General features: G+C 46.0%; 10 protein-coding genes across 10 annotated transcripts; 5 read left to right on the top strand and 5 right to left on the bottom strand.

The window, feature by feature from the left end:
* The first annotated feature begins 289 nt into the window (after positions 1-289).
* On the top strand, positions 290-2,468 carry PV09_03348 (dihydrolipoyl dehydrogenase). The gene is made up of 3 exons (XM_016356535.1): positions 290-546; positions 606-1,848; positions 1,903-2,468. Exons 2-3 carry the CDS (start codon positions 612-614, stop codon positions 2,190-2,192), a joined length of 1,527 nt encoding a protein of 508 aa, XP_016215328.1. The 5' UTR covers positions 290-546; positions 606-611; the 3' UTR covers positions 2,193-2,468.
* Positions 2,469-2,607: 139 nt separating this feature from the next.
* PV09_03347 (uncharacterized protein) lies at positions 2,608-4,878 on the top strand. Its single transcript, XM_016356534.1, has one exon. It carries the CDS (start codon positions 2,871-2,873, stop codon positions 4,317-4,319), a length of 1,449 nt encoding a protein of 482 aa, XP_016215327.1. The 5' UTR covers positions 2,608-2,870; the 3' UTR covers positions 4,320-4,878.
* An 83-nt stretch (positions 4,879-4,961) lies between these two features.
* On the bottom strand, positions 4,962-5,751 carry PV09_03346 (uncharacterized protein; the record flags this gene model as incomplete). Its single annotated transcript, XM_016356533.1, has 4 exons — positions 4,962-5,084; positions 5,138-5,230; positions 5,282-5,338; positions 5,386-5,751. 4 exons carry the CDS (start codon positions 5,749-5,751, stop codon positions 4,962-4,964), a joined length of 639 nt encoding a protein of 212 aa, XP_016215326.1.
* A 1,539-nt stretch (positions 5,752-7,290) lies between these two features.
* Positions 7,291-8,708, bottom strand: PV09_03345 (uncharacterized protein). The gene has a single exon (XM_016356532.1). The coding sequence runs from the start codon at positions 8,602-8,604 to the stop codon at positions 7,612-7,614; it is 993 nt and encodes a 330-aa protein (XP_016215325.1). The 5' UTR covers positions 8,605-8,708; the 3' UTR covers positions 7,291-7,611.
* A 96-nt stretch (positions 8,709-8,804) lies between these two features.
* PV09_03344 (uncharacterized protein) lies at positions 8,805-10,069 on the top strand. The gene has a single exon (XM_016356531.1). The coding sequence runs from the start codon at positions 8,935-8,937 to the stop codon at positions 9,772-9,774; it is 840 nt and encodes a 279-aa protein (XP_016215324.1). The 5' UTR covers positions 8,805-8,934; the 3' UTR covers positions 9,775-10,069.
* Positions 10,070-10,281: 212 nt separating this feature from the next.
* On the top strand, positions 10,282-11,579 carry PV09_03343 (ubiquitin-conjugating enzyme E2-16 kDa). The gene is made up of 4 exons (XM_016356530.1): positions 10,282-10,533; positions 10,589-10,618; positions 10,734-10,917; positions 10,999-11,579. The coding sequence occupies exons 1-4, from the start codon at positions 10,444-10,446 to the stop codon at positions 11,136-11,138; spliced, it is 444 nt and encodes a 147-aa protein (XP_016215323.1). The 5' UTR covers positions 10,282-10,443; the 3' UTR covers positions 11,139-11,579.
* Positions 11,439-12,805, bottom strand: PV09_03342 (uncharacterized protein). Its single transcript, XM_016356529.1, has 6 exons — positions 12,763-12,805; positions 12,558-12,658; positions 12,440-12,499; positions 12,267-12,378; positions 12,105-12,216; positions 11,439-12,049 (listed from the first exon to the last, which is right to left on the bottom strand). The coding sequence occupies exons 1-6, from the start codon at positions 12,771-12,773 to the stop codon at positions 11,876-11,878; spliced, it is 570 nt and encodes a 189-aa protein (XP_016215322.1). The 5' UTR covers positions 12,774-12,805; the 3' UTR covers positions 11,439-11,875.
* Positions 12,806-13,442: 637 nt separating this feature from the next.
* Positions 13,443-15,604, bottom strand: PV09_03341 (uncharacterized protein). The gene has a single exon (XM_016356528.1). It carries the CDS (start codon positions 14,880-14,882, stop codon positions 13,818-13,820), a length of 1,065 nt encoding a protein of 354 aa, XP_016215321.1. The 5' UTR covers positions 14,883-15,604; the 3' UTR covers positions 13,443-13,817.
* A 2,384-nt stretch (positions 15,605-17,988) lies between these two features.
* Positions 17,989-20,127, bottom strand: PV09_03340 (uncharacterized protein). Its single transcript, XM_016356527.1, has 5 exons — positions 19,991-20,127; positions 19,672-19,932; positions 19,186-19,620; positions 18,628-19,133; positions 17,989-18,579 (listed from the first exon to the last, which is right to left on the bottom strand). Exons 1-5 carry the CDS (start codon positions 20,025-20,027, stop codon positions 18,109-18,111), a joined length of 1,710 nt encoding a protein of 569 aa, XP_016215320.1. The 5' UTR covers positions 20,028-20,127; the 3' UTR covers positions 17,989-18,108.
* Positions 20,128-20,366: 239 nt separating this feature from the next.
* PV09_03339 (uncharacterized protein) lies at positions 20,367-21,557 on the top strand. Its single transcript, XM_016356526.1, has one exon. The coding sequence runs from the start codon at positions 20,595-20,597 to the stop codon at positions 21,552-21,554; it is 960 nt and encodes a 319-aa protein (XP_016215319.1). The 5' UTR covers positions 20,367-20,594; the 3' UTR covers positions 21,555-21,557.
* The last annotated feature ends 212 nt before the right edge of the window (positions 21,558-21,769 follow it).

The raw sequence follows: 21,769 nt of genomic DNA, 5'->3' as shown, positions 1-21,769 counted from the left end.
TTGTTTCCTACATTCTCGAAGCTCTGGCTTCTTGACCAACAATTCCGTCTGGAGATACGGAGTGCAAGGATGTAGTCCTTAAGTTGGTTGAACATTCATGCCGCCTTGACTGTGTGCATTCGGAGATAACTAGAGTGATCAACAAATGTACACACATTCGGGCCCTCATTTGAAAGAGTGACGGCGTTGGGACAAACTGCAGGGCTACAAGCTGCAGAGCGGGATTACAGCGGCTATTGACGGCTTCCGATCATGCCCGTCAACTTTTACTTTTCGCACACGGTCACTAATCATTGGTATCCAGACCCAATGAATTATCTGATTTTTGACTCATTGTAGCGGCGGAAGACACCTCGACGTGAACAAAGTTGCTTGAATCTTGCTGAGGGAATCAATCTTATAAATTACTGATTGCCCGCGTTGCACACGTGATTTGATGCGCTAGGATTGAGCTTAGCATCCTTGTTACGTTCAACGACTTCTTTCGAGCTTTCCCCATCAACAATTGCTGCTTTTCAACTCTCTTTGTGGCCATCTCTCCCTGTTGTAAGTAACAAACCTCCCCCAATGCCCTACGAATGCTAGAGCTTTGGCTGATTATGTAGACCATCATGCCACCTTTCTCACGCTTCGCGCTACGAACCGCGCGAACCTTGCCTCTCTCTGCTTCTGCTCGTCCGTATATTCCTTCACATTCAAAACTTCTGCTTTTAAGATCGTACGCATCGGAGGCATCAGAGAAAGACCTGGTCATTATAGGCGGAGGAGTTGCGGGCTATGTCGCCGCAATTAAAGCCGGCCAGTCCGGCCTCAGCGTTGCGTGCATAGAGAAACGCGGATCACTTGGCGGAACATGTCTGAACGTTGGCTGTATACCGTCGAAATCTCTTCTCAACAATTCGCATCTATATCACCAGATTGTTCACGACACTAAGAACCGTGGGATCGAGGTTGAAGGTGTCAAGGTCAACCTGGAACAGATGATGAAGGCCAAAGAAACATCGGTCTCAGGCCTGACTAAGGGCATCGAATTCTTATTCAAGAAGAACAACGTGGAGTACATCAAAGGCACAGGTTCTTTCGCAGATGAGCACACCGTGAACGTCAGCTTGAATGATGGTGGCGAAACCAGCCTAAGAGGCAAGAACATCATCATTGCTACTGGGTCTGAAGCCACTCCCTTTCCGGGCCTTACGATCGATGAGAAAAGAATCATTACGAGTACAGGCGCTATCGCGCTAACAGAGGTGCCAAAGAAAATGGTTGTTATTGGTGGTGGCATCATTGGTCTTGAAATGGCCTCTGTCTGGTCACGCCTTGGCGCGGAAGTCACAGTTGTTGAATATCTCGGCCAAATTGGCGGCCCAGGCATGGATTCTGAAATTGCCAAACAAGCACAGAAACTTCTTACCAAGCAAGGCATCAAATTCAAACTGAACACAAAGGTCACGAAGGGAGATGTCAACGCTGATACTATTAAAGTCAATATAGAGGCGGCTAAGGGTGGAAAAGAGGAGGCCCTTGATGCTGATGTCGTTCTTGTCGCCATTGGTCGAAGACCATATTCAGCCGGCCTTGGTCATGAGAAGATCGGTCTCGAAGTCGACGAGCGTGGCCGATTTATCATCGATCAGGAATTCCGAACTAAACATCCACATATTAGAGTCATTGGCGACTGCACCTTTGGTCCCATGCTTGCGCACAAAGCAGAAGAAGAAGCGGTTGCCGCTGTAGAATTCATCACAAAAGGCTATGGACACGTCAATTATGGCGCCATTCCGTCTGTTATGTACACACATCCTGAAGTTGCTTGGGTTGGACAGAACGAACAGGAGCTTAAAGCAGCAGGTACGTGTTTCTTCAAACGGTCTTTGCCACTCGTGATATCTAACATCTATGCAGGTGTAAAATACAATGTCGGCACATTTCCATTCTCAGCCAACTCTCGTGCGAAGACGAACCTGGATTCAGATGGCATGGTGAAATTCCTCTCAGATAAGGAGACAGACAGAATACTAGGTATTCACATTATTGGACCGAATGCTGGTGAGATGATCGCGGAAGGTACCTTGGCACTGGAATATGGCGCGAGCTCCGAAGATGTCGCAAGGACATCGCATGCGCATCCAACATTGGCAGAGGCCTTCAAGGAAGCGGCAATGGCAACTTACTCCAAGGCTATCCACTACTGAGCCTGATGAGATTATCAGCCTAAGCCTGCGCCGTTCTGTTCGATGAGATGAGCGCCGCGGTGATCTAAATCTTTGTCATTAGTTTATCTTGTACATTATCGGTACGTGTGAATTTTAAGGGCTGCAGCGCTGTTGAAAATGAGATAGAGGGAATCGATTCAAGCATGATAAGCTCTCAATTCTCTGCTCCTTCATCTTGAGCCAATTCGTTGTTCGGCTTTGCGTGAGATTCTACCTCAATTTGTCCAAAAATACAAACAATTTCTATCTTCTTGATCAGCATGGCATATGTGCGCGGAAAGGACCAAGTTAAGGTGCTCGTTGAATTTGCCGTCGTCACACAAGCATCCTAGTCACAAATGCGACACTAGCTCAGTCCCTGCTGCATGCCAGCTTGAACCTTTTCACTCGATAAGGTACACTTGGCGATGACATTCTATTGTCAACCGCATACAAGGACATTTCCATATAAGAAGTTTCCACTACTGGAATCGCCGTACCACAATGACTGTGCTGACAGTTTCTCTAAAAGCAACTTGCCTTACCGAATCTTGACAGTGACATACCTCTCCTCTCCATCTCATACTCCGAACATACAAAACTTCGAGGCTTTACCAAGGTCCAGAACTTCTGGCATACGGAATATCAGGCTATATATCGGCTTATCTCCTTGATAGCATGGCCCCTTCATCTCTCGAAAGACTGTGTACCAATACAGCTATCCGCAACCTCAACCGAATCGACGAGAAAGGCCTCGGTGTAACGCCATGGCGACTTCTCAAGCCAATTTTGAATAAATGCGAAAATCCTAAAATGCTGGCTGAATGGGAAAAGAACAGCCCTCAGATCCGAGGCGAGACTGGTGATATCTGGCTCAAGTTTATCAAACGTGACATTCCAAACTGGCGTGAGAAGCTGCATGCGCCTTCGAATCCGGAGTTATGGTCAGAGGTCTACCAAGAGCTAAAGAGAGAGGCCGACATGGAAGAAAGTCAGGCCGGAAAAGTGCTCATGGATAAAATGTCTAGAATCAAGAGGGACGAAGCGGAGTGGAAGGTTGCTCCTCCAACTCAGGCAATACCAGAAAAGAAGGGACGAAACAAAGGTATCGCCATGCAATTCCAACGAGGCAGTGACAACAATGGCTTGCGTTTCACGACGGGCTCTAAGACTAAGGACTTTATGCAATCCGTACGTCGACAAGCCGCAGAAAGCAAGCTACAAAAATCCGGCGTGCTAGCAAGACCAACCAAATTCCTGAGAGATGACACTACAGCCAAGAAAATCTTCCATGCGCCGCAGCACATGGTAGAGGACAAACAACGACAGGCAGAGTTGGCTCGTCACAACGCGCAGCGGATTCTAAGAGTTTCAAAGCACGAGCCGGAATTGGAGTCAAGGTCTACTCATTTGTCACTGACGTCGCGTGCTGCTCGTGATGTGAAGATGAGAGAAGAGCGATTAAAAGCTGTTCGTGACGGAAAAGTCAACCCCGGATCACCGTTTTCGCCAACTTCATATCCCAGAAAGCCTGCTAGCGAAAATGCTAAAGCAGCTCCATTTGGATTACGACTGCCAGTTTATAGTAAAGGTTCTAGGAACGCACCCACAGCTCTTGAAAGACAATCAGCAAGCCTCAAACAAATGGGGTTTAACCCGAAGACGGTTTGGACAGACCCAGTGTCACGTGCAGCACTGACGAGGCAAAGCAATCCAGGAGCTGTGCAAGGCTCTAGCGGCATGACGGACAATTTTCGTGCACCTAAGCTAGATGCGACATTTTTCACTCCGGACAAGATGAGAAATGATCATGACTCAACAATTTTTACAGATAGACAATCGATGTCAACAGGGAAGAACACACATTTCAAGAACAAAGACGACGCAGCGTTAAAATCTGGCTACCGACCTCATGGGACGAAGAAAACTCTTATACCAACCAAAACAGGTGCGTCCACCGCTCCGCTAGAAGAGGAAAAAGGACCTCCTAAAGTATCTTTCTATCCTGGTGATATGCATGAAGGTCAAACAAGCGCACCACGAATAGCGCCGCTATCAGCTCCACTGGGGGTGAAGAGGAAGGCTGGCCCGACTATCTTGCTTCCAGTGAAAAGGACGAAGCGTTGAAGGGAGATGTAACAAAACATGCGAAGAGTCTCCCTTGCCTTCTCGAAGGGGGACATCTTATACCAAACTTCTAAAAAAGGTGGATCACTCCGGGGCCAAAATTTTGGCCTTATAAATTCATGTGTTTGAGACACTATGCTAAAGACATGATGATTTTTGATGGTAACGATCGTGCTTGAGTTGGAATGGCAGCTTCGTAGTGATGTCTGGTACATTTAAATGGCGAAGACATGACATGGTATTCTTCACTGTATGGTAATTCAGCTAAAATCTATATGTGGCAAACCTCCACGCAAAGCAGTCTGCTGCGCGGATTTCAGATTCAATGTTCTGGGCCTGCCATTGCATGGTCAAAGCTTCAACGGATAATACTGACCACAAGGAGGGCTACATGCGAAAAAGCAGACCATCTTGATCGAGGTTTTCTTCCATAAGCATGAATCTACCCCAATCATTTCTCATTCGTACTTGGGACTGAATTTGTATGTATACATTTCCAATTTCCATTTTGGGGTCAATAGTTGATAAAGTGAAGCTATGGAATAACAGCTTTGAGAGGTTATAACTTGTTTACAGTTATAGGTTGGGCTTTTGATGCATCTCTTTACGCAACGTTTTTTAGCTCCTCTTTTCCACAAAGCCCTACGTGCTCGTTGTTGATGAATTATTAATCACAGATTGGATAAAGTTGACAGCAGACATGATGTCGCCATTTGTCCCGTAAGCGAGATGGGCTGCAGTAATGACAAACATCTCCATACAAACCTAGAACGTAGAGGTTTAGCACGCGCCCTTTGCATAAGGTTCAACAATCTTACAGGGTCACCTTGGTTACAATAGACCTTCGTATTCGCCTTAGCTATATTTACAAACTGCGTGCTTTGCAGAGGATCACCGAATGTGACTGCTGCCTTTTTGGGCTCGTCAACTTCATCTTACAAATTTTCCAGCTCTCAACTTACGGCAACATTGTTTTGTGCTCCGAGATTCATAAGCGCACCTCTGACTTGTTCGGCGCCCTGGAATTGAATTAAATCTATGTTTGATTGCCATTCAACAAACATACCTGGGAGTAGCCCGATAGAACAACTTTGCTGCTTGGACAGGCTGTCGCTACCTTCTGGCTGAACATTGCCATGTTCTTTGAACCAGTCGCTCCTTGGGGATCTGTCGCTCCACTAATAGCACCGGCGATATCTGCAGGATAGTTTACGCCCTGGACAGCAACATTGTTTGCCCCGAAAGCCTGTATCATGCCATCAGCGAGTGGTGGCCCAACAACAGTTCCCATGTTGCCTGGCTCTGTTGTTCCTCGAGCAAAAATAAGGGTGATTGGCCTGCAGACACCGTTCTCGACATCTGATGCAGTGCTACCGGTTGCAGCGATGGCTCCTGAGAGAAGCATGAGAAAGGCAACGGTGTATCTCGCCATGATATTGATGATGCTAGCAGATTTCACTTGACTATGGAGCGAATAATGAAAAGTTGATAGGAATGTCTATCAGCGAAGGTTGAAATGACACATCAGTACTAACACTTAAATAAATGGGATACAGATAGAGATATCAATCTCATGATTTCATCAAGTGAGATGTTCATCTTAGAAGTTACCTAGGTAGTTCGAGGTACTGTTGATGAAACAGAAGCGCGAACGGGCCCTGACTTTTGGATCCGAAAAGAAATCGTTCATTATACTTCGAGCAAACCATCTCGAAGTCAACCCAGTTGCGCGACACGGAAAGAAGGATTAGCTTGTTTCTTCCATGGATATCGCTAGTTGGATCTCTGTCAATCTCGCGTTTCATGCCAAATAGAGAATCCGTGCATGCTGCCGTCACAAAAAATCAAACATTGTTCGAAACGGAGATCACGCGGCCATGACATGAAGTGTCGTAAGAAAACATACTTCAATTCTAGAACAATAATCTTCACGGCAGTCACACTGAACTACGTCTCTTGCGACAGTTGTGGAGTAAAAAAGGAATGGTCAGTGATGGTTCCGCCATCCTCAAGTCCAAAACAATCGGGTGAAATGGATCGGTAGTCACTTCGGCTGTGCAACATCTGCGAGTTTAAAACGACTAGCAGTCTACACTTCTCGAAGAACGAGTTCGGCGGACTCGGTGCCTCCCATGTGCTTGTTTGCTCATCCTTGTCCTTCATCAGAATCCCTCGCAAACTTACCTCGAACTGGGAGTTGTGGAAGGGGTGGCAATACCAACGATGGATGGAACCAGTGTGATTTGGATTGGAAAATGGTGTTTTAGCAACTCCCACCATGCATCCTGCCACGTTACACCAAACAAAATTAGGATTGCCACATAGAGAACACAGCTTTGGCTTGACTACTCTGATCTTGACCATCAAGTTCAGATTATGTTACGCTCTGAAGCAGGCCTTGCAAATTTATAACTGATTCTGTCGTCTAACAACCTACGAAGCTGAACCGACTTAAGGAATACTCGACGATGTTTTCCAAGTCAAATAGACTAGACAACAGTGACGTTAAGGTTTTACATAATCTAGGCAGAATGTGAAAATGTCATGATGAGCCAATTTTTATCATAGAAGTTAGCCTGGAGGCAATGTCAAGAGCATTTATTTCGTCTCTGGAGTGTTCTGATGGTACGGAAAAGGTCTACCTTGGCTTTTTTGTTCAACATCGCGTACAGCAGAGAACTAAGAGCTCAAAAATACAAGGTATGACATAGATCTAGTTTGGTGCGTTGGTAAAGATATGTATACAGGATATAGTTAGATAGGCTCCTAGTCTCGTCGTTGGATCACCCACTATCTGATGAGCAATGCTGATACACACAGAAAACCTGTGAGTCGAATGGGTGCCATGTAGCACAGGCTGTATGGTCTTGAAGATTGTTTAGTCGGAGCTAAATAGAAGACATGCAAGTTAGCAGCATAGAAACTACCTTTAGAACCCCAAATTTGTGAACAATGCTATCAAGGAACGCATCGAGAAGCCTAGACTCATTTGTTGAGTGAAACAAGCAGCCAAAAATTGATTTGCAGAGACTTATTCGCTGGGAGAGAAATATCTAAGAAACCAGCAAATCGAGTTTGGTGGAGTAATTTTGCTGCTTTGAGATCATACGCTGTTATTGTATTCTTCACCCTTTGACGTCGTGATTATTATGCAGACGGGGCTTGTATTTATGAAGAAATCGAAAATGTACATGAAGGGGCTTCCTGACCCGAGACTGTATGATTGACTTGAGATCACGCCAGAGCGTCGTTGGTGTTGAGTTCGAACTAATCTGATATTTAAAAGATGTTCTTATCCATCAAGACGAAAGTCATCCCGGACTTTGGGTGAGAAACAGCGTTGATCCGAAGTCTTATGACGGTGTGAAGAAGCCTTTGGTTGATTTGTTTCATGTTCGTGACCTTCCTTTCGTCGTCTACGCTCGGGTGTACCGCTTATCCTTCGGTCCCTATACAGTTGATCGATCTTACACTCTCGATGTCGACGCTTGCGTTGATTCTCATGTCTTGAGACGGTTATTTGTTCCTCTCGTCGCCATCGATCTTTTTCTCTCTCCGCCAGTTTAAGTTGTGACTGTGCTTTTTGCATCAAAGCCAGAGGATCATTGCTGCTCTGCCGAAGTTGCTCTCTAAGCTTGGCACTCGAATCAGGCCTGCCCCATATGCCTCTGCGTTCAATGAAGTCCGTATCTTCTTGCTGTGACCTTTCGATCAGAGTATACCAAGGGCGTTGGCTTGACCCATCTCTCTCATCGGCGTTTGAATCCCTTAAATATTGGCCCTCATTATTACGCTGTTGTCGCATTTCTTCAGCTTCAACTCCAGCATTACTATGACTTCCTAAAGCAGTTTTATCTTCTGTTGGAAAGAGATTAATGTGACCTTCATGGTCGATTATCGTTACGCCCGATCGCCTTCGTTTCTCAGCATGTTGCGCATGCTCTATGGCATGGTTGTGTCCGTATTTCATAGTTTCACGGGCAAGACGAAGATCCCGATCTGTGTCGTCTTCGCCTTGAAGCCGTCTTCTCTTTCCATGGTCATTTCCATGGCCATGGTCTTTCTTGGAATCCTGCTTTCTGATCAAGCTCAAATGTTCATTCTGCGTTATTAATGGTGTTTCGCCACGTAGCCACGCAAGACGTTTCCTAGAATCATCTTCCTGTTGTTTTCTGTCATTTTCTTCCTCACGAGCTCGAGCGCTTGCTTGATCGCGTTTGACTCGAGCTATGTTTTCAGGTGCATAGACATTCCAAGACTTCTTCGACAGCAGGTGGAGTGGCATGGTGGATGGATCACAGCGCAGCAGATGTCGACCCAACTGTAGCTGTCACTGGCGCCAAAAATACGTTGTATAATAGTCTATTAGCAAGCTGCTGTTGCGCGGAGTGGTCTACAGAGGTACCATTTCTCATCAATCGAAAGAGCTTTGACCTCATCAAGTTAACCCCTTCGGGAGACTGAATGACAATCATCGAACTTGCACATAATCTACGAACTAAGCTTTAGACCGCAACAAAGCCAAGCTGCGCATCTCATATATATCTTGTCAAAAGAGCGCTCTTGATTTTAATTACATTGCAAATTCTCTTGTTCTTCTTCAATCAGTGCTTCAATGCCTCCTCTCAAGACTCAATTGCGAGTCCGCAGCTATTCTCCGACATATCAACATGCCATCAGTCCCCGGGCTTTTCAATTAAGATGCCGGCGCTTCCAATCAACAGAGACTTCCAAGGATGAGAAATCCGCCCTAGAGCCAATGCGACGTGTAGAGCAGCCGTCTTCGCCTCCTCCGCAAGATCACAATCTCCTTCTCATGCGAATACAAGCTGCCCAACGTGCAGCGCAGAAACGGAAATTCGAAACACCTTCTCAGGCAGGGAAACTGAAGAACGGAAAGGAGGATGCCTCATTTCATCCAGCCTTCGCAGGCTTTGTTGCGGGATTGATGGTTGCGTTTGGATTGTCGTACACGTTGTATCATTTCAGCGGAAGCTATCATGTTCAAAAGGCGAGCCAGAAATTGAATAAGGAACTTAGCGAAAAGCAGAAACGTATCGCTGCTGCGGCAGACGCCTTAAACCCGGATGATGACGGAATCACTGTCCAAGAGGTCACAACCTGGCTGCGTCGCGCTTCCCAGTACTATTCCACATTTCATCCTAGCTCCGACCGCTTTGTGGAAGCCAGAGACCGGGAGATAGTCAAAGGCTTGTCCCAAGGTGCAGAAAAAGCAAAAGAAATTGAAAGAATTGCCAAAGACTGCGCCTCGGAGCTGGAGAAGGAGGTCGGCCCTAGGAATGCTGCACAGAATATCATCAGTGGCTTGGTAACAGGCCGTACTGGCTGGTACATCATCATGAAGCATCTAGGAAGGATAGAGGAGGCAGTAGAAGGGAAGGAATATGCAGAAAAACGACGTCAGCGAGCAGCAAAGGGTATACTTGATGAATGAAAAAAACTGTTCCACGCCTTGAGATGCGCAGATGTTTTCTCGTACTGAGCGTAATGAGCTGCAATATAGAATCCGTTGCTAATATCTAGATTTCACATTGTGGATGAACTCGATAATGTGCTCAACGTATGGAAGGCTGGTTATTGAAGACAAATCTCCAGTTACCAAGCGAAGCTCATGTGAACAGATGGGAAAAAGAGCAGACTGCATCAACTCCTGAACGTAGTGCGAACTAAATCGCTCCAATTTGTAGACACTTCCCATCCTTCTAGGCATAATAAATGCAGAAAACAACACTGATGACTTGGTCGCGTGGGATCCCACATCGCTGGTAATTAGCGCTAGAGACATATTGGCAGAGGTAGAACATTCAAACTCGGGCGTGGTGGACGATGACTAAAGCTAGGGACAACTCCAGAATACTCGTTTCAAACTTTCTCAGGTATCAAGTCAACAGTTAAGTGGCGAAGACTGCGATGGAAGTGCTGATAACTTTAGCGTGCCGAAGCCATCTTACATAAGCCACATCCGCAAGCCAAACCACATCTTGTGTCACAGCCCACTGACAACCCTACCACACCATCGAACGCACTTGCAAAACCACCTTCTCGCCTGCAACGCAACGCTAGCATCCCCCATTTCCACTTTAAACCACAAGTCATAAGGAAAATGGCTCTGAAGCGCATTAACAAGGAACTTTCGGACCTGGGCAAGGACCCACCATCCTCCTGCTCTGCAGGTCCCATCGGCGATGATCTTGTACGTCGTTCGTCTCGAACCCGTTGCTTAGGGCACATACTGAATACATATATAGTTCCACTGGCAAGCAACAATCATGGGCCCTGTAGGTTCCCTTTCTGACGTTCTCCTCCCAATACGAAGTGACATCAGCTTGAAGATATAGTGGGGTAGAGAAGGAATGTCATAACCTTTAATGCTGACCTCTTTATCTTCAACAGGGCGACTCTCCATATGCAGGAGGCGTCTTCTTCTTAGCCATCCATTTCCCGACAGATTATCCATTCAAGCCGCCCAAGGTTAACTTCACGACTCGCATCTACCACCCTAACATCAACTCAAATGGCAGCATCTGCCTTGATATTCTGAGAGACCAGTGGAGCCCTGCCTTGACCATTTCTAAGGGTATGTTTCCCTTCTTCCTATTCTCTATATTTTCTGTTATCCTATCGAGTTCAAACTTGATTCTGATGCCAAAGGTAAAAGTGTTACTATCAATCTGTTCTATGCTCACGGACCCGAATCCCGACGACCCTTTAGTTCCTGAGATTGCGCACGTCTACAAGTCTGATCGTGCTCGTTACGAGGCAACTGCTAGAGAGTGGACACGCAAGTATGCCGTCTAATCTCAGCTTTCTACATTCGAGAATAAGACGAGGTGCTTGGGAAGAAGGATACGACTGTATGACATCTGCATGCCAGTTGACGATTGGGGAACGGCAGTATGCTAAGTACTCCAGCTTTGTCAATCCGTTGCAAGTTATGGGCAATGTAAGGACTTAAACATTCAGCTCCATTTTCGGAGCTGGGAAGCGTAGCTAGATCTTTTACACGAACTTGTACGGACACATTTCACACCACTCTAAAGCGCTCTCAATCCTCTTTCCAATTGCAATTATCGTGAAAGCATAAGAATGTTATTATTTCGGAGATTACTTCATGAGCAAGATCGATCAACCTTGGTGGTCTAAGACTAGAGATCAGTCGTGAGCGAGTTATGATTTCTCGATGTGAGCATTATTAGAATTCATGTACAGGTAAATCAAAATCTGGGCGTACGGAACGCATTGCTCATTGAATGATTGATGAGAAGTATTCGAAGCACATATATGAAATGTACGCTGTTGCGGATCATTACTAGTCACAAGAAAAATAGAGTCTAAAATGCGTGTGATGTTCATCTCCATTTTTGAAAAGGCTACAGAGCTGACCGGGCACCTTAGCTGGTGGGAGCAAAGTTTGATATATATCTCGCAGCCAACGCCTTTCTAAGCATCCACAGAATTTGAAATCATACCCCAGGGATAAGATTGCACAGAAGGACACTCTTATCATGAGTCTTCCTAACGCCGAGAATTCGGGATCAAACTTTGAAGCCGCGAGACCGTCTGCGGCCACGAGCCCGCTCAAACTTGCGACCCTTACTCTGAACGTATGGCTTCTTGTGTGAGTGTGGACCGAAGCCAAAGTGCTTAACGGCTTCACGAGCATTTTTGGGACCGCGGAGCAGCAGTGTATTAGCGCCGGTTGGAGCACGCTTATGTATGAATCAGTTCAAGCTTATGTTACATTTATGGGCGCACAATAAATACCTGGGCAAGCTCATCGATCGTTAGGCATTCACCACCAGCCTTCTCGATACGTGCACGAGCAGTAGCAGTAAATCGAAGGGCGGCAACAGTGAGCTTCGGAACTTCGAGGAGGCTACTCCTGTCAGCAACACAATGCCACCAAGCATCACGACACACTCTTACCGCGTATCGTCAGTAACTTTGCCAATGACCACGATAGTTTTCTTGCTGTGTTCATTTGGATTGTGCTTGGGAGCAGCATTCGCAACAATGCGAGAGATGGACATTGGAGGTCCTATAAGCAAGCTTTTATCAGCGCCCGACTAGTGGCAAATTTGCCATGTGGACTCGCTCACTGTTTATTTTGGACATCTTCAGACGGCGCAGAACAACCTGATTGAACGGACTGTCCGTGCCTGTGTAAGACCGTTAGAGTCTGTCTCATAACAATTATGTCAAAATTTGGCAGCATACGGCGCGCAAGGAAGGTGTATAGCTTGACCAAGAGCTTGATATATGGATCATTGCTCTTCGCGACCTTGCGGTGCGTCTTCTTGACGTGGTGTCGGTCGAGGCTGTGGGAATTCAACGTCAGCATTATTCTGAACCATCTCGCACAGTAAAAGAATATAGAAGTATTTCTTAACAATAATTGAGGGCATGAAAGGAAGGAACTTACTCAATACCCATTTTGCTGACTGTTAGTTGTTATCGAATTCCAGTGACAAAAGTTCGCGTCCAAAATTCAGGTGGTGTGCGGTTTTTATGCCTTATCGCCTTTGTGCCTTAGAACTCGCTTGCGGTGCTTGCTTCATCACCTGCGCTGCCTGTTAGTCACATGAGTGGTGACTCTTTCTACTCTGTACCGCTCTCAAATTTACGTCAATTAAATTCAGTCGGGTTCGTTCTGTAGAACCAGCAGCATAATAATAGGAAGTATCCTTTTGTTGTCTTGCCCTTCATTATATGTTTCTCACTTTGATTCACAAAAATAGCGTCTTCAGAGGTGGATTGGGGAAAGTAGTAGCTCATTAAATACCAATGTGAATTTGAAATAAATTAGACATTTACAGATGCTTTCTCCTCTATTGCAATACTTAGAATATCAAGATTCAGCATTATGACCTGGTGAATGGACCATTGATATCGTCAGATGTTCAGCATTGAGTAAAACATAAACACCCAGTGTGGCGCTTTGCGTCACAAATTTTATTACCTGTCTTCGAACCAATGCTCGTAATTAAATTAGTGTTACTTGTTTTATCATTTGGTAGAGCCTGAGGATTAATATCAGCGTCTGCTTTCTGCATTATCAACCGTGCAATTGAGGAAAGTTTACGCAATGCTTAATCATGCAAATCTGAAACCTCGCATAGAATTATATATATATATATATGCCTGTGTCAAAGTCTTTAATCAGACTTGATGTAATCTTATTACAACCTGATACGCAATGCTCCATACCGGATGAAAAAGGACCGATCTCCCTAAGGGACACTCTGAATTGAAGCCAATAATCGATATTAATGTGACTTAGCTATACACAGAACCGCTCAATCCCGCCGGGCTGCTGTAGGGAGGACAGCATCGCCAGTCTATCAGTCTATAGTCGTAATCACGTCCCTATAGATACAAGAGCTGCGGTGGCAGCTACGACCCAGCCAGCAACGCCATGAGCACATAATAGAAGAGAAATTCGCCGAAAGCCCCAGCAATAATCTCGTGTCTCAAAACTCAGTAAGTAAACTTCTGGCCCTCCATGAGGCTCCAGACTTGGCCAATGATCTCCTTCTGGCCTGACGGTGCTGCTCGTACAGAAAAGTAAGAACGCCCTTCCAGGGTAGGCTCCCATTCTCCTGAGTTAGCGCCAGCAATGATTCCGCCAGATTCTTCAACAATAAGCCAGCCAGCACAGACGTCCCAAATCAAGCATCCAGATTCCCACAGAAAGTCCATGGCACCCGTAGCAACTGCACAGAAAGAAAGTGCACATGATCCGTTTGTTCTTGTGGAGTGGCACATCATTCCTCCCTCTTTCTCAGATGTCATCAATCTCTTCGCAACTGATGTTCTCAGAGCCCAATTGGGGCCATCTCGCTCCTTTCCCCATTCAATAACGCCCATACATTCTTTAAGACCTCGGAGAGGTTCCGGCTTTCGCTTGAAAGGTAGTTCAACCCGTGTACCGTTATTTCTCGTTAGGTACGCACCCTGGCCTTTGACTGCTGTGTAGGTATGGCCAAGTGCTGGCGCGTGAATCACGGCAACCACTGGTTTTTTCGCTACTGTAAGTGCAAGCGATATGCAATAGTGATAGAAGCCGTGTATGAAGTTGAGGGTACCATCGATTGGATCGCAAACAAATGTTGGTTCGTCAGTGAGCTTCTGGCCCTGCTGCAATGTTTCTTCCCCTAGGAAGATGTATGATGGGTAAGCCTTTCTTAAGCGCTCTTTCACCATGTCTTCAATTTGCTTGTCTATTTCAGTGACCAAATCCGACGAGTTTGCTTTCGTCTCTGCACTTGTCACTGAAGGATCAGCCGCAAGCATAATATCTCCAGCATCTTTCGCGATGTTGACAAGATTTTCCTGAACTTCCTGGAGTTTGTAATCCTCCAGCAGCGTTCTTAGGAGAGCATCATCAATGGCAGCAGGGCTTAGGCCAGGAAATTCGCTGGCAGATGTGACAGAACTCGGGGAAGAGTCCACCCCTGGTGTACTAGAAGCGGAGCGAGAGATAGGAGTGGTTGAAGAAGACATTTTGGCGCGACTGATGAAGATTTCGCGACAATGCAACATATGATGGTTCTCCAAAAATTATCTGACTTCAACAGCAGATACCTAAGCACAGGACTGCTTTTGGGAAGGAGATAAGTATGCTATGTGGAAGTCTTTAATCAGAGAAATGCAAGTCACTTGGCCGAAAGTAGAATTGTTCGCAAAAGTGATTTGCACTGTCTGTTCTTATCTTAAAACTCGCTTGTCTTTTGAACAATGCTTTTCACACAAGGTGACTTGTTCTGATTTGACTAGACAAGTGATATGAAGCGCCGAGATATCGGCGACAGCCGCTTGACTTTGGTTTGGGGGCAGAAAGCAACTCGCATATATGCGTACGTTGTAGAGTGGTGGTATGTGGTGCTGGTAAAAAAGGTTAAAACGCCCTTTGGTCAAGAGATGAATAGTTCATGTGTGGTGCGTTGAAGAATATTTGAACGCCCTCAGAGAGTAGCGGAGGAGCAAGTGATGTTGTATATCAGTCAAAGAGGGCTTCTAGAACGGAATGTGCGGCGGTAAGGATTTAAGGCCGAGCCAAACTATTGGAAACAAACGAAACTCATCCTCGAGCTTCAGCCAATTCAATGATTCGGGGAAAGATAATCAATACGTATTAGGCGAAAAGCATACGTTAACGCTCGTCGTATATCAAGCAGCGGTAGGGAGCAGGCGAAAATATTCAGGGTACTCTCACATGTTGGTGCCATTGGAACCCGTTCAGCGACACCAATCATGCAACGATCCCAGCGACGTGGAACACCAACAGAGCTATGCAGCTTACTGGGGCTGGTCCCCTCGGTCGAGGGTGAAGATTTGGTATGGTTGCCTGACGGCATGGACAAGTCTGCATGGCGTGTCATGTCGCCTTGACGATCCGGCGTCAGTGTCGCAAAGATAAAGAAAGATTATACCGAAGTATGACGGATATTGCCCACGAATCGGGATGATTTGAGGCAGGCATAGCTCGAATTGCCGGGAAGATTCCATGCTCGGAACCTCAAAAGAGGCTTGCGACGGACCCAGCAGAGCGGACTTCGAAGCTGTGCTATGTACCTCCAAAACATCATTATGCCCGGAGGTACCCGAGTGGCCCCGCTGCCCCAACGTCTGGCCTTTGTGAAACTTGACTGAACCTGGATTCGATTCTCAGAGATGCAGAACATTCGGAACAGCGATTGTGGATCGCAAGTTTGTATTTTTGCGGATACCTTTCCAGCGGTCCATGCACTGCATAGGCCACAGTCCCGCCAGCGAAGCATGTGAATGGCTGATAGCTAAGAAGTGGCCCGGCTGATGCCCGACATGCTAAGTACAAGTGCCACTCAAAGGACTAATTGGACTTAATGCCGCTGTCAAAGTGGATGCAAGTAGTGACGAGAATTTCCATGGGTCCTTCGCAAGATAGACCGGAGAAAGTCCAGCCGCCTGCGGAGACAGGACAGAGCGGACTCTTTTCAACACGCTTAAACCATCGACACAGGTATAGTGAACTCAGGATCTTGGAACGGGATTTTGATCCCGTTGGCGGCAAGGGCTCAACCCCATTTACACTATTTGTAAGAACGTGGTTTGTTTTCGACTTGCGCAAGATCTTGTTTCGGACAGTTAGATCCAACTGGATCAACCGTTGAAAATATCAAAATTTAATCCGACTTCCATAATCTAATGACAGGGAAGCCTTTATCTGATGGTTCGGAGTAAATCTCGTTTGCAATTAAGTGGAGGTTCAGTGATCCACGTTTCCGACCGCCGAAGGCTTGACTGCATACTCGTTGCTGGAGCCAACTTCAGCTCGCCTTTACTGGGTTATCGGAATAATCCTTTGCATTCACAAGCAAAGACATGCGAGACAAAACGAATGCCGGGACACTAGGTCAACGAGAAGACTGCGTTTCCGGTGTTCGCCAGGGTTGCTTCCTTGTCAATCAGCTACTTTGAAATCTTCTGCTCTGATGATTAAGAAAGGTGGTCCCAGGCTGGTAGCACGAAATATCCGCTTCCAGCTGGCAAATATCGATCCTTCAAGGGCATTATCCCAGTGCCAATCCCCACTCTTCAGGGTGCCGGGGGAAATCAGAAATTTGATCTACAAGCAAGTTTTCCAAGACACTCAGTTGTACTCGGAATGTCGATATTGCGGATCCAAAAGTCATGATGCACTACAGCCGAACAGCGAAAGAAAACCATTGGTTGACACATCACTTCTTCATACATGTCGAATGGTATATTTCGAGGCTTGCGGGATGCCTCTGCGCCTCACCACCCTACATAGCTGTCGTGGTTCCTTTACCCGTCTCCGTGATCGGGTCCTGAGACTCACCGCTAAAAATGTTGTTGACCTCACCGATGTGCATATCCACGGACACAACCTGGACAATCTTCTAGACATAGTTGGTGACTTCTCTCGCTTAACACAATTTCAACCGACTCGTCTCGCGATATGTGCCGAGTCGGAGAATCCAGCCCGATGGTGCAGTCGTCTGGCATGCGGCCTCACGATGCAGGGAACAATCCCGCCATCTGTGCGCATGCTTTCAATCCAGTTGAAGACGAGACACAAAGACGTGCAATCCTGGAAGAATGATATTGGCGCTTTGCAGCCTCTTGAGCTTAGTTTTAATGGTACACGGAAGCTTGTTCAGAAACAGCGTGCTTCGGAAGCAATCCACGAACTGCCTTCAGTCTGCGCTGAGACGTCCATAGTCCTGGTTGCAACCTTTGTTCTACATGCACACAGTGCAAAGGAAACTTTCATGGGTACATTTCAGATCGACGAGCAATTATTTTCAAAAGTAGCTCCTCATTTAAACAACAACAGGAATATTAAGCAGGTATTGCGAACAACGAAGGCATGGTCGGAGTGACCACCACGAAGGTACTGTTTTTTCGTGGAGATGCTAAAACTCACATCTCATAGTAAGCTACCGTCCATCCATGTCCATCTACATTTTCGCATCAATGATTTTGATGTTGTGCTGCTGCACATCCATACTTAAAAATCTTTACAGAATAGTACAAGAGAGTAGTAAAAGCTTCTTTTATAATTTCAGGGCATTTGTTGTCACAGCGAAGCTGCACATAAGCCTTTGGAATAGTGCGACGCGTCTTAGGATCACAATTAATTTGAGTTCCTAATGAGATTAGGCGGATAACACAAGCTATGAGATATAACCCTGATCGAAATTTTACAAAGTCATATCTTCACTTCCTCTGCGTCCCGATGGAGTTCTTGAAGGTATGGCCAATTTCAGAGCTTTGGCTTCTCATCTCGAATAACAAGACCAGTTGGACCTTTTTTTGCTTGGTCCCTGAGAACCCTCCTGAGTATCTTGCCTGATGCAGATTTTGGAATCTCATCAACAAACTCGACCTCCTTGACCCACTTATATCTTGTCTTCTTCTCCTTAACATAAGCAATCAACTCACGACCCACATGCTCACTTTTACTAACGTCAGGTTTGAGGACCACATATGCCTTTGGCAGTTCGCCAGAATAGTCGTCTGGAATACCTAAAACGGCTACATCTTCAACCTTTGAATGCCCAAGGAGAAGATCTTCTAATTCTGCTGGAGCAACTTGGATTCCCTTTACTTTGATCATCTCCTTCAAGCGATCGAGAATGTGAATGATTCCGTCTTCGTCTATATAACCCTGGTCGCCAGTGTGAAGAAATCCCTCTGCATCAAATGTCTCCCGAGTCGCTTTGTCATTATTCAACTGAGACATTTTCAGCAATCACAACACACATCTGGAATTTGAACTTACATATCCCATTGTAATCTGAGGGCCGCGTGCGGTGATCTCGCCCGCCTCGCCAACATCAGCCTCGGAGCCGTCCTCCTTAAGAATCTTGACTTCAGTATTGGCTACGATCTCGCCAACAGCATTGCCAAGCTTGTAGCCCTCGACTCGATGCAGTGGAAAAGCCGTAATACATGAGCACGACTCCGTCATACCATACCCCTGCTTAATCCCAGTCTGCCCATAAGGCTTTCCGGTTGCAGTCTTCGGGAACTTTTTAGCAAGCAGTTCTAGGACTTCTGGACTTAATGGAGCTGCGCCTGATGAGAAGCGCAAAATGCTGCTTGTGTCGTATTCTTTGACAATTGGATCACGGACAAGCCTGATGAGAATTGGAGGGACCAAAAGAAGCTCCTTCATTTGATAACGCTGGATAACTTCCAGCATAATAGGCATTGTAAACTGTGGTGTCATGACAACTTCAGCATTAACTAGCAAGGGAAGGTGCATTTGATGAACTAATCCAGTTACTAAAGTATACATTAGTAAAAAGTATCAATTCAAGGACTGAAGCATTCGTACTGTGGAACAAGGGAAGGACCGCGAGAACATGGGTGGTATTTGGAGGCGTAAGTTGGTGTATCTGCATGCATTGAGCAATCACATTTTGATGTGAGATCATCACGGCTTTCGGTAATCCTGTGGTCCCGCTGGAGAAACTCAGGTAACCACAAATATCCTTGTTCTTTTTACCTGGTGGCAACTTATACGACGGCACTTGTTGCGAGTGGTCGAATGATTTTCCAAACGAGATCAACTCTTGTACAGTGGAATAGTCATCTAATTTCCCTTCCAACAGAAACAAGTTGGCTTTTGGTAGGTTCACAGACTTAGCGGCGGCCATTGCAACCTCCATAGACGATGGCGCTGTGAAAAGAAACTTCGAATCAGCCGTCTTCATGGCGTACGACATCTCCTCGACATTGTAGGCGGGTGAGGCACCCGAGATCTTAGCACCTATTCGCGAGTATTAGATGTGATCTCCTATATCAAGTTCGATCAACGCACCAGCTTTCAGACACGCAAACATAACTACAGGATACCAGATGCTGTTCTGACTGAATAACGAGACTGTGTCTCCCTCCTTCAAGCCATATTTTCTGACCAGGGCTGTACATATCCAAGTCGAATACTCCTTTACTTCCCTCCAATTAACGCGCTCATTGGTGACCGCATTTGTAAAACCTCTAAGTTCGTTCTCTTCAAATCGTTCCAGGGGGGAATAATGCGACTCGAAAAGCCAATCCCACACCGGCAACTTCGTGGGCACTATTGATTAGACATCAGCGCGGAAAGCCCTTAGTTTGAGGAGGGTACAATTCCGTACAGAGAATATCGGCGCATCTTGATTTGAAAATTGGCATGGTGAGGAACTTTGCGACAAGTGTACAGCTTAATTAAAAAAATGATACGAAACGAAGAGCGGTTGAAAAGCGCAGAACTACGGCGCAGCTCGAATCTGTCCATTACGGCACTTAAAAAGACTTAGAGCGAAGCACCGAATCGAGGCTGGCAATTCTCGGTAACATGAATAACCCCTCACCTAAATCCCTAGACGTATCCTTTTCTGGCTTGTATGGCCGAAAGCTGTCCCTTGGTCAAAGCTTCATTTGCTCAAATCATGAGGCAGTCCAACACTATTGCCCGTACTTGACTTCGGAACCGAGAAGCACATCTCCATAAACTTACTCGCGAATTCAGCATGAATTTCGATTCGCACTCACACGAATTCGGTCTGGTTTCCCTTCTCCCTTTTCCCACTTAAGATTATCCTCCATCTTTCGTACTTCCAAAACAGCGTCACACGTATTCGGTTACCTGTAACCGATTTTTAAACTCGCACAAATCAAGGGTTCCCCTTCGTGCTTGGAAAAGAGTACAAGAGTTGAAGATCCCCTTTTCGACGATAAAAACATTTTTCTATTATCTCGATGTCTGAATCTATTGCATCTGCAATGCCTGCTTTTCGTGATTTTAAAAATCATGTTGTACTCATTGGCGCTGGAACTATAGGCCTGGCATTTGCTGCACTTCACCTTCAATTTCTGTCCAATCCTAACCAACTGACGATCCACGATATTAGACCTGATCTCCAAGAATATGTTTGTGAAAACTTACCAAGGTATCTCAACCCGTTACAGCATGATCTTGTATCCGAAATCAGACTATCGACGTCAGCATCAACATTGCGTAATGCCCTCTCCAAAGCTACGATTGTCCAGGAACAAGGCCCTGAGAATACAGCATTCAAGAAAAGTATTTGGGTTCGGATAGAGCAACACGTGTCGCCGACAGCACTTCTGTGGAGCAGTACTTCAGGCATCGTGGCTTCAATACAAAGCGAAGACATGAAAGACAAATGTCGACTATTGGTTTTACATCCTTTCAATCCTCCTCATATCATGCCTTTACTAGAGCTGGTTCCTTCGCCATGTACAAATCAAAAATACATAGATCAGACTCTGGAATTTTGGCGACATCGAGGACGAGAACCGGTTGTGATACGCAAAGAGACAATCGGATTTGTTGCAAATCGTCTTGCCTTTGCTCTGCTTAGGGAGGCAGTCCATCTGGTGAATGAGGGTGTAGTTAGTGCTCGGGAGGTGGACAACATTGTGACAACGTCGATGGGCCCAAGATGGGCTATAGCAGGTCCATTCAAGAGCTATCATGCTGGAGGTGGTTCTGGGGGATTAGCGTGGTGGTTCAAGAATATTGGCAGCACAGTCCAGCAGTGTTGGGATGATATGGGCAGAGTAAATTTTGGCGACGGTGACTGGGAAGAAAGGATCTCAAACGAAGCGGCAGTAGCGTACGGTCAAATAGACACGGAGGAGAGGGACCGAAAAACGAAAGCCGTACTCAGAGCTGTTGTAGACAGTGAACCATAGGACATGCAGAACTTTTGTGAGCTGTCGCAATGCATCACGAGTGTCTTGAGTAGTTACAAGCCGCCCAACAATGAACTCATTGCAGTTGAAAGATAGTTAAACCATTTGTTTTGACCATTGAAGCCCTTTTCGTAGATATCACTTGAATCATGCAGTGGTTATTATGATCTTCTGTCCAATACGAACGGGTTTCACCCAGTTCAAGTTTGGCTTCA

This window comes from Verruconis gallopava, assembly GCF_000836295.1.
Source record: "Verruconis gallopava strain CBS 43764 unplaced genomic scaffold supercont1.9, whole genome shotgun sequence".
Classification (NCBI taxonomy): Eukaryota; Fungi; Ascomycota; class Dothideomycetes; order Venturiales; family Sympoventuriaceae; genus Verruconis; species Verruconis gallopava.
Note: the sequence above shows the minus strand (reverse complement) of the source record. Positions and strands in the feature narration are given on the sequence as shown.

Coding starts and splice junctions, on each gene's coding strand:
- PV09_03341 (XM_016356528.1), bottom strand. CDS start 14,882: ATGTTGCATTGTCGCGAAATCTTCATCAGTCGCGCCAAAATGTCTTCT.
- PV09_03339 (XM_016356526.1), top strand. CDS start 20,595: ATGTCTGAATCTATTGCATCTGCAATGCCTGCTTTTCGTGATTTTAAA.
- PV09_03342 (XM_016356529.1), bottom strand. Junction 12,379..12,439: donor GAAGATGTCCAAAATAAACA/GTGAGCGAGTCC, acceptor GCTTGCTTATAG/GACCTCCAATGTCCATCTCT. Junction 12,217..12,266: donor AAAGTTACTGACGATACGCG/GTAAGAGTGTGT, acceptor TGACAGGAGTAG/CCTCCTCGAAGTTCCGAAGC.
- PV09_03343 (XM_016356530.1), top strand. CDS start 10,444: ATGGCTCTGAAGCGCATTAACAAGGAACTTTCGGACCTGGGCAAGGAC. Junction 10,619..10,733: donor AAGCAACAATCATGGGCCCT/GTAGGTTCCCTT, acceptor TATCTTCAACAG/GGCGACTCTCCATATGCAGG. Junction 10,918..10,998: donor TGCCTTGACCATTTCTAAGG/GTATGTTTCCCT, acceptor CAAAGGTAAAAG/TGTTACTATCAATCTGTTCT.
- PV09_03340 (XM_016356527.1), bottom strand. CDS start 20,027: ATGCCAATTTTCAAATCAAGATGCGCCGATATTCTCT. Junction 19,621..19,671: donor GTTTGCGTGTCTGAAAGCTG/GTGCGTTGATCG, acceptor ACTCGCGAATAG/GTGCTAAGATCTCGGGTGCC. Junction 19,134..19,185: donor GGTCCTTCCCTTGTTCCACA/GTACGAATGCTT, acceptor TGTATACTTTAG/TAACTGGATTAGTTCATCAA.
- PV09_03347 (XM_016356534.1), top strand. CDS start 2,871: ATGGCCCCTTCATCTCTCGAAAGACTGTGTACCAATACAGCTATCCGC.
- PV09_03344 (XM_016356531.1), top strand. CDS start 8,935: ATGCCTCCTCTCAAGACTCAATTGCGAGTCCGCAGCTATTCTCCGACA.
- PV09_03345 (XM_016356532.1), bottom strand. CDS start 8,604: ATGCCACTCCACCTGCTGTCGAAGAAGTCTTGGAATGTCTATGCACCT.
- PV09_03348 (XM_016356535.1), top strand. CDS start 612: ATGCCACCTTTCTCACGCTTCGCGCTACGAACCGCGCGAACCTTGCCT. Junction 1,849..1,902: donor ACAGGAGCTTAAAGCAGCAG/GTACGTGTTTCT, acceptor ACATCTATGCAG/GTGTAAAATACAATGTCGGC.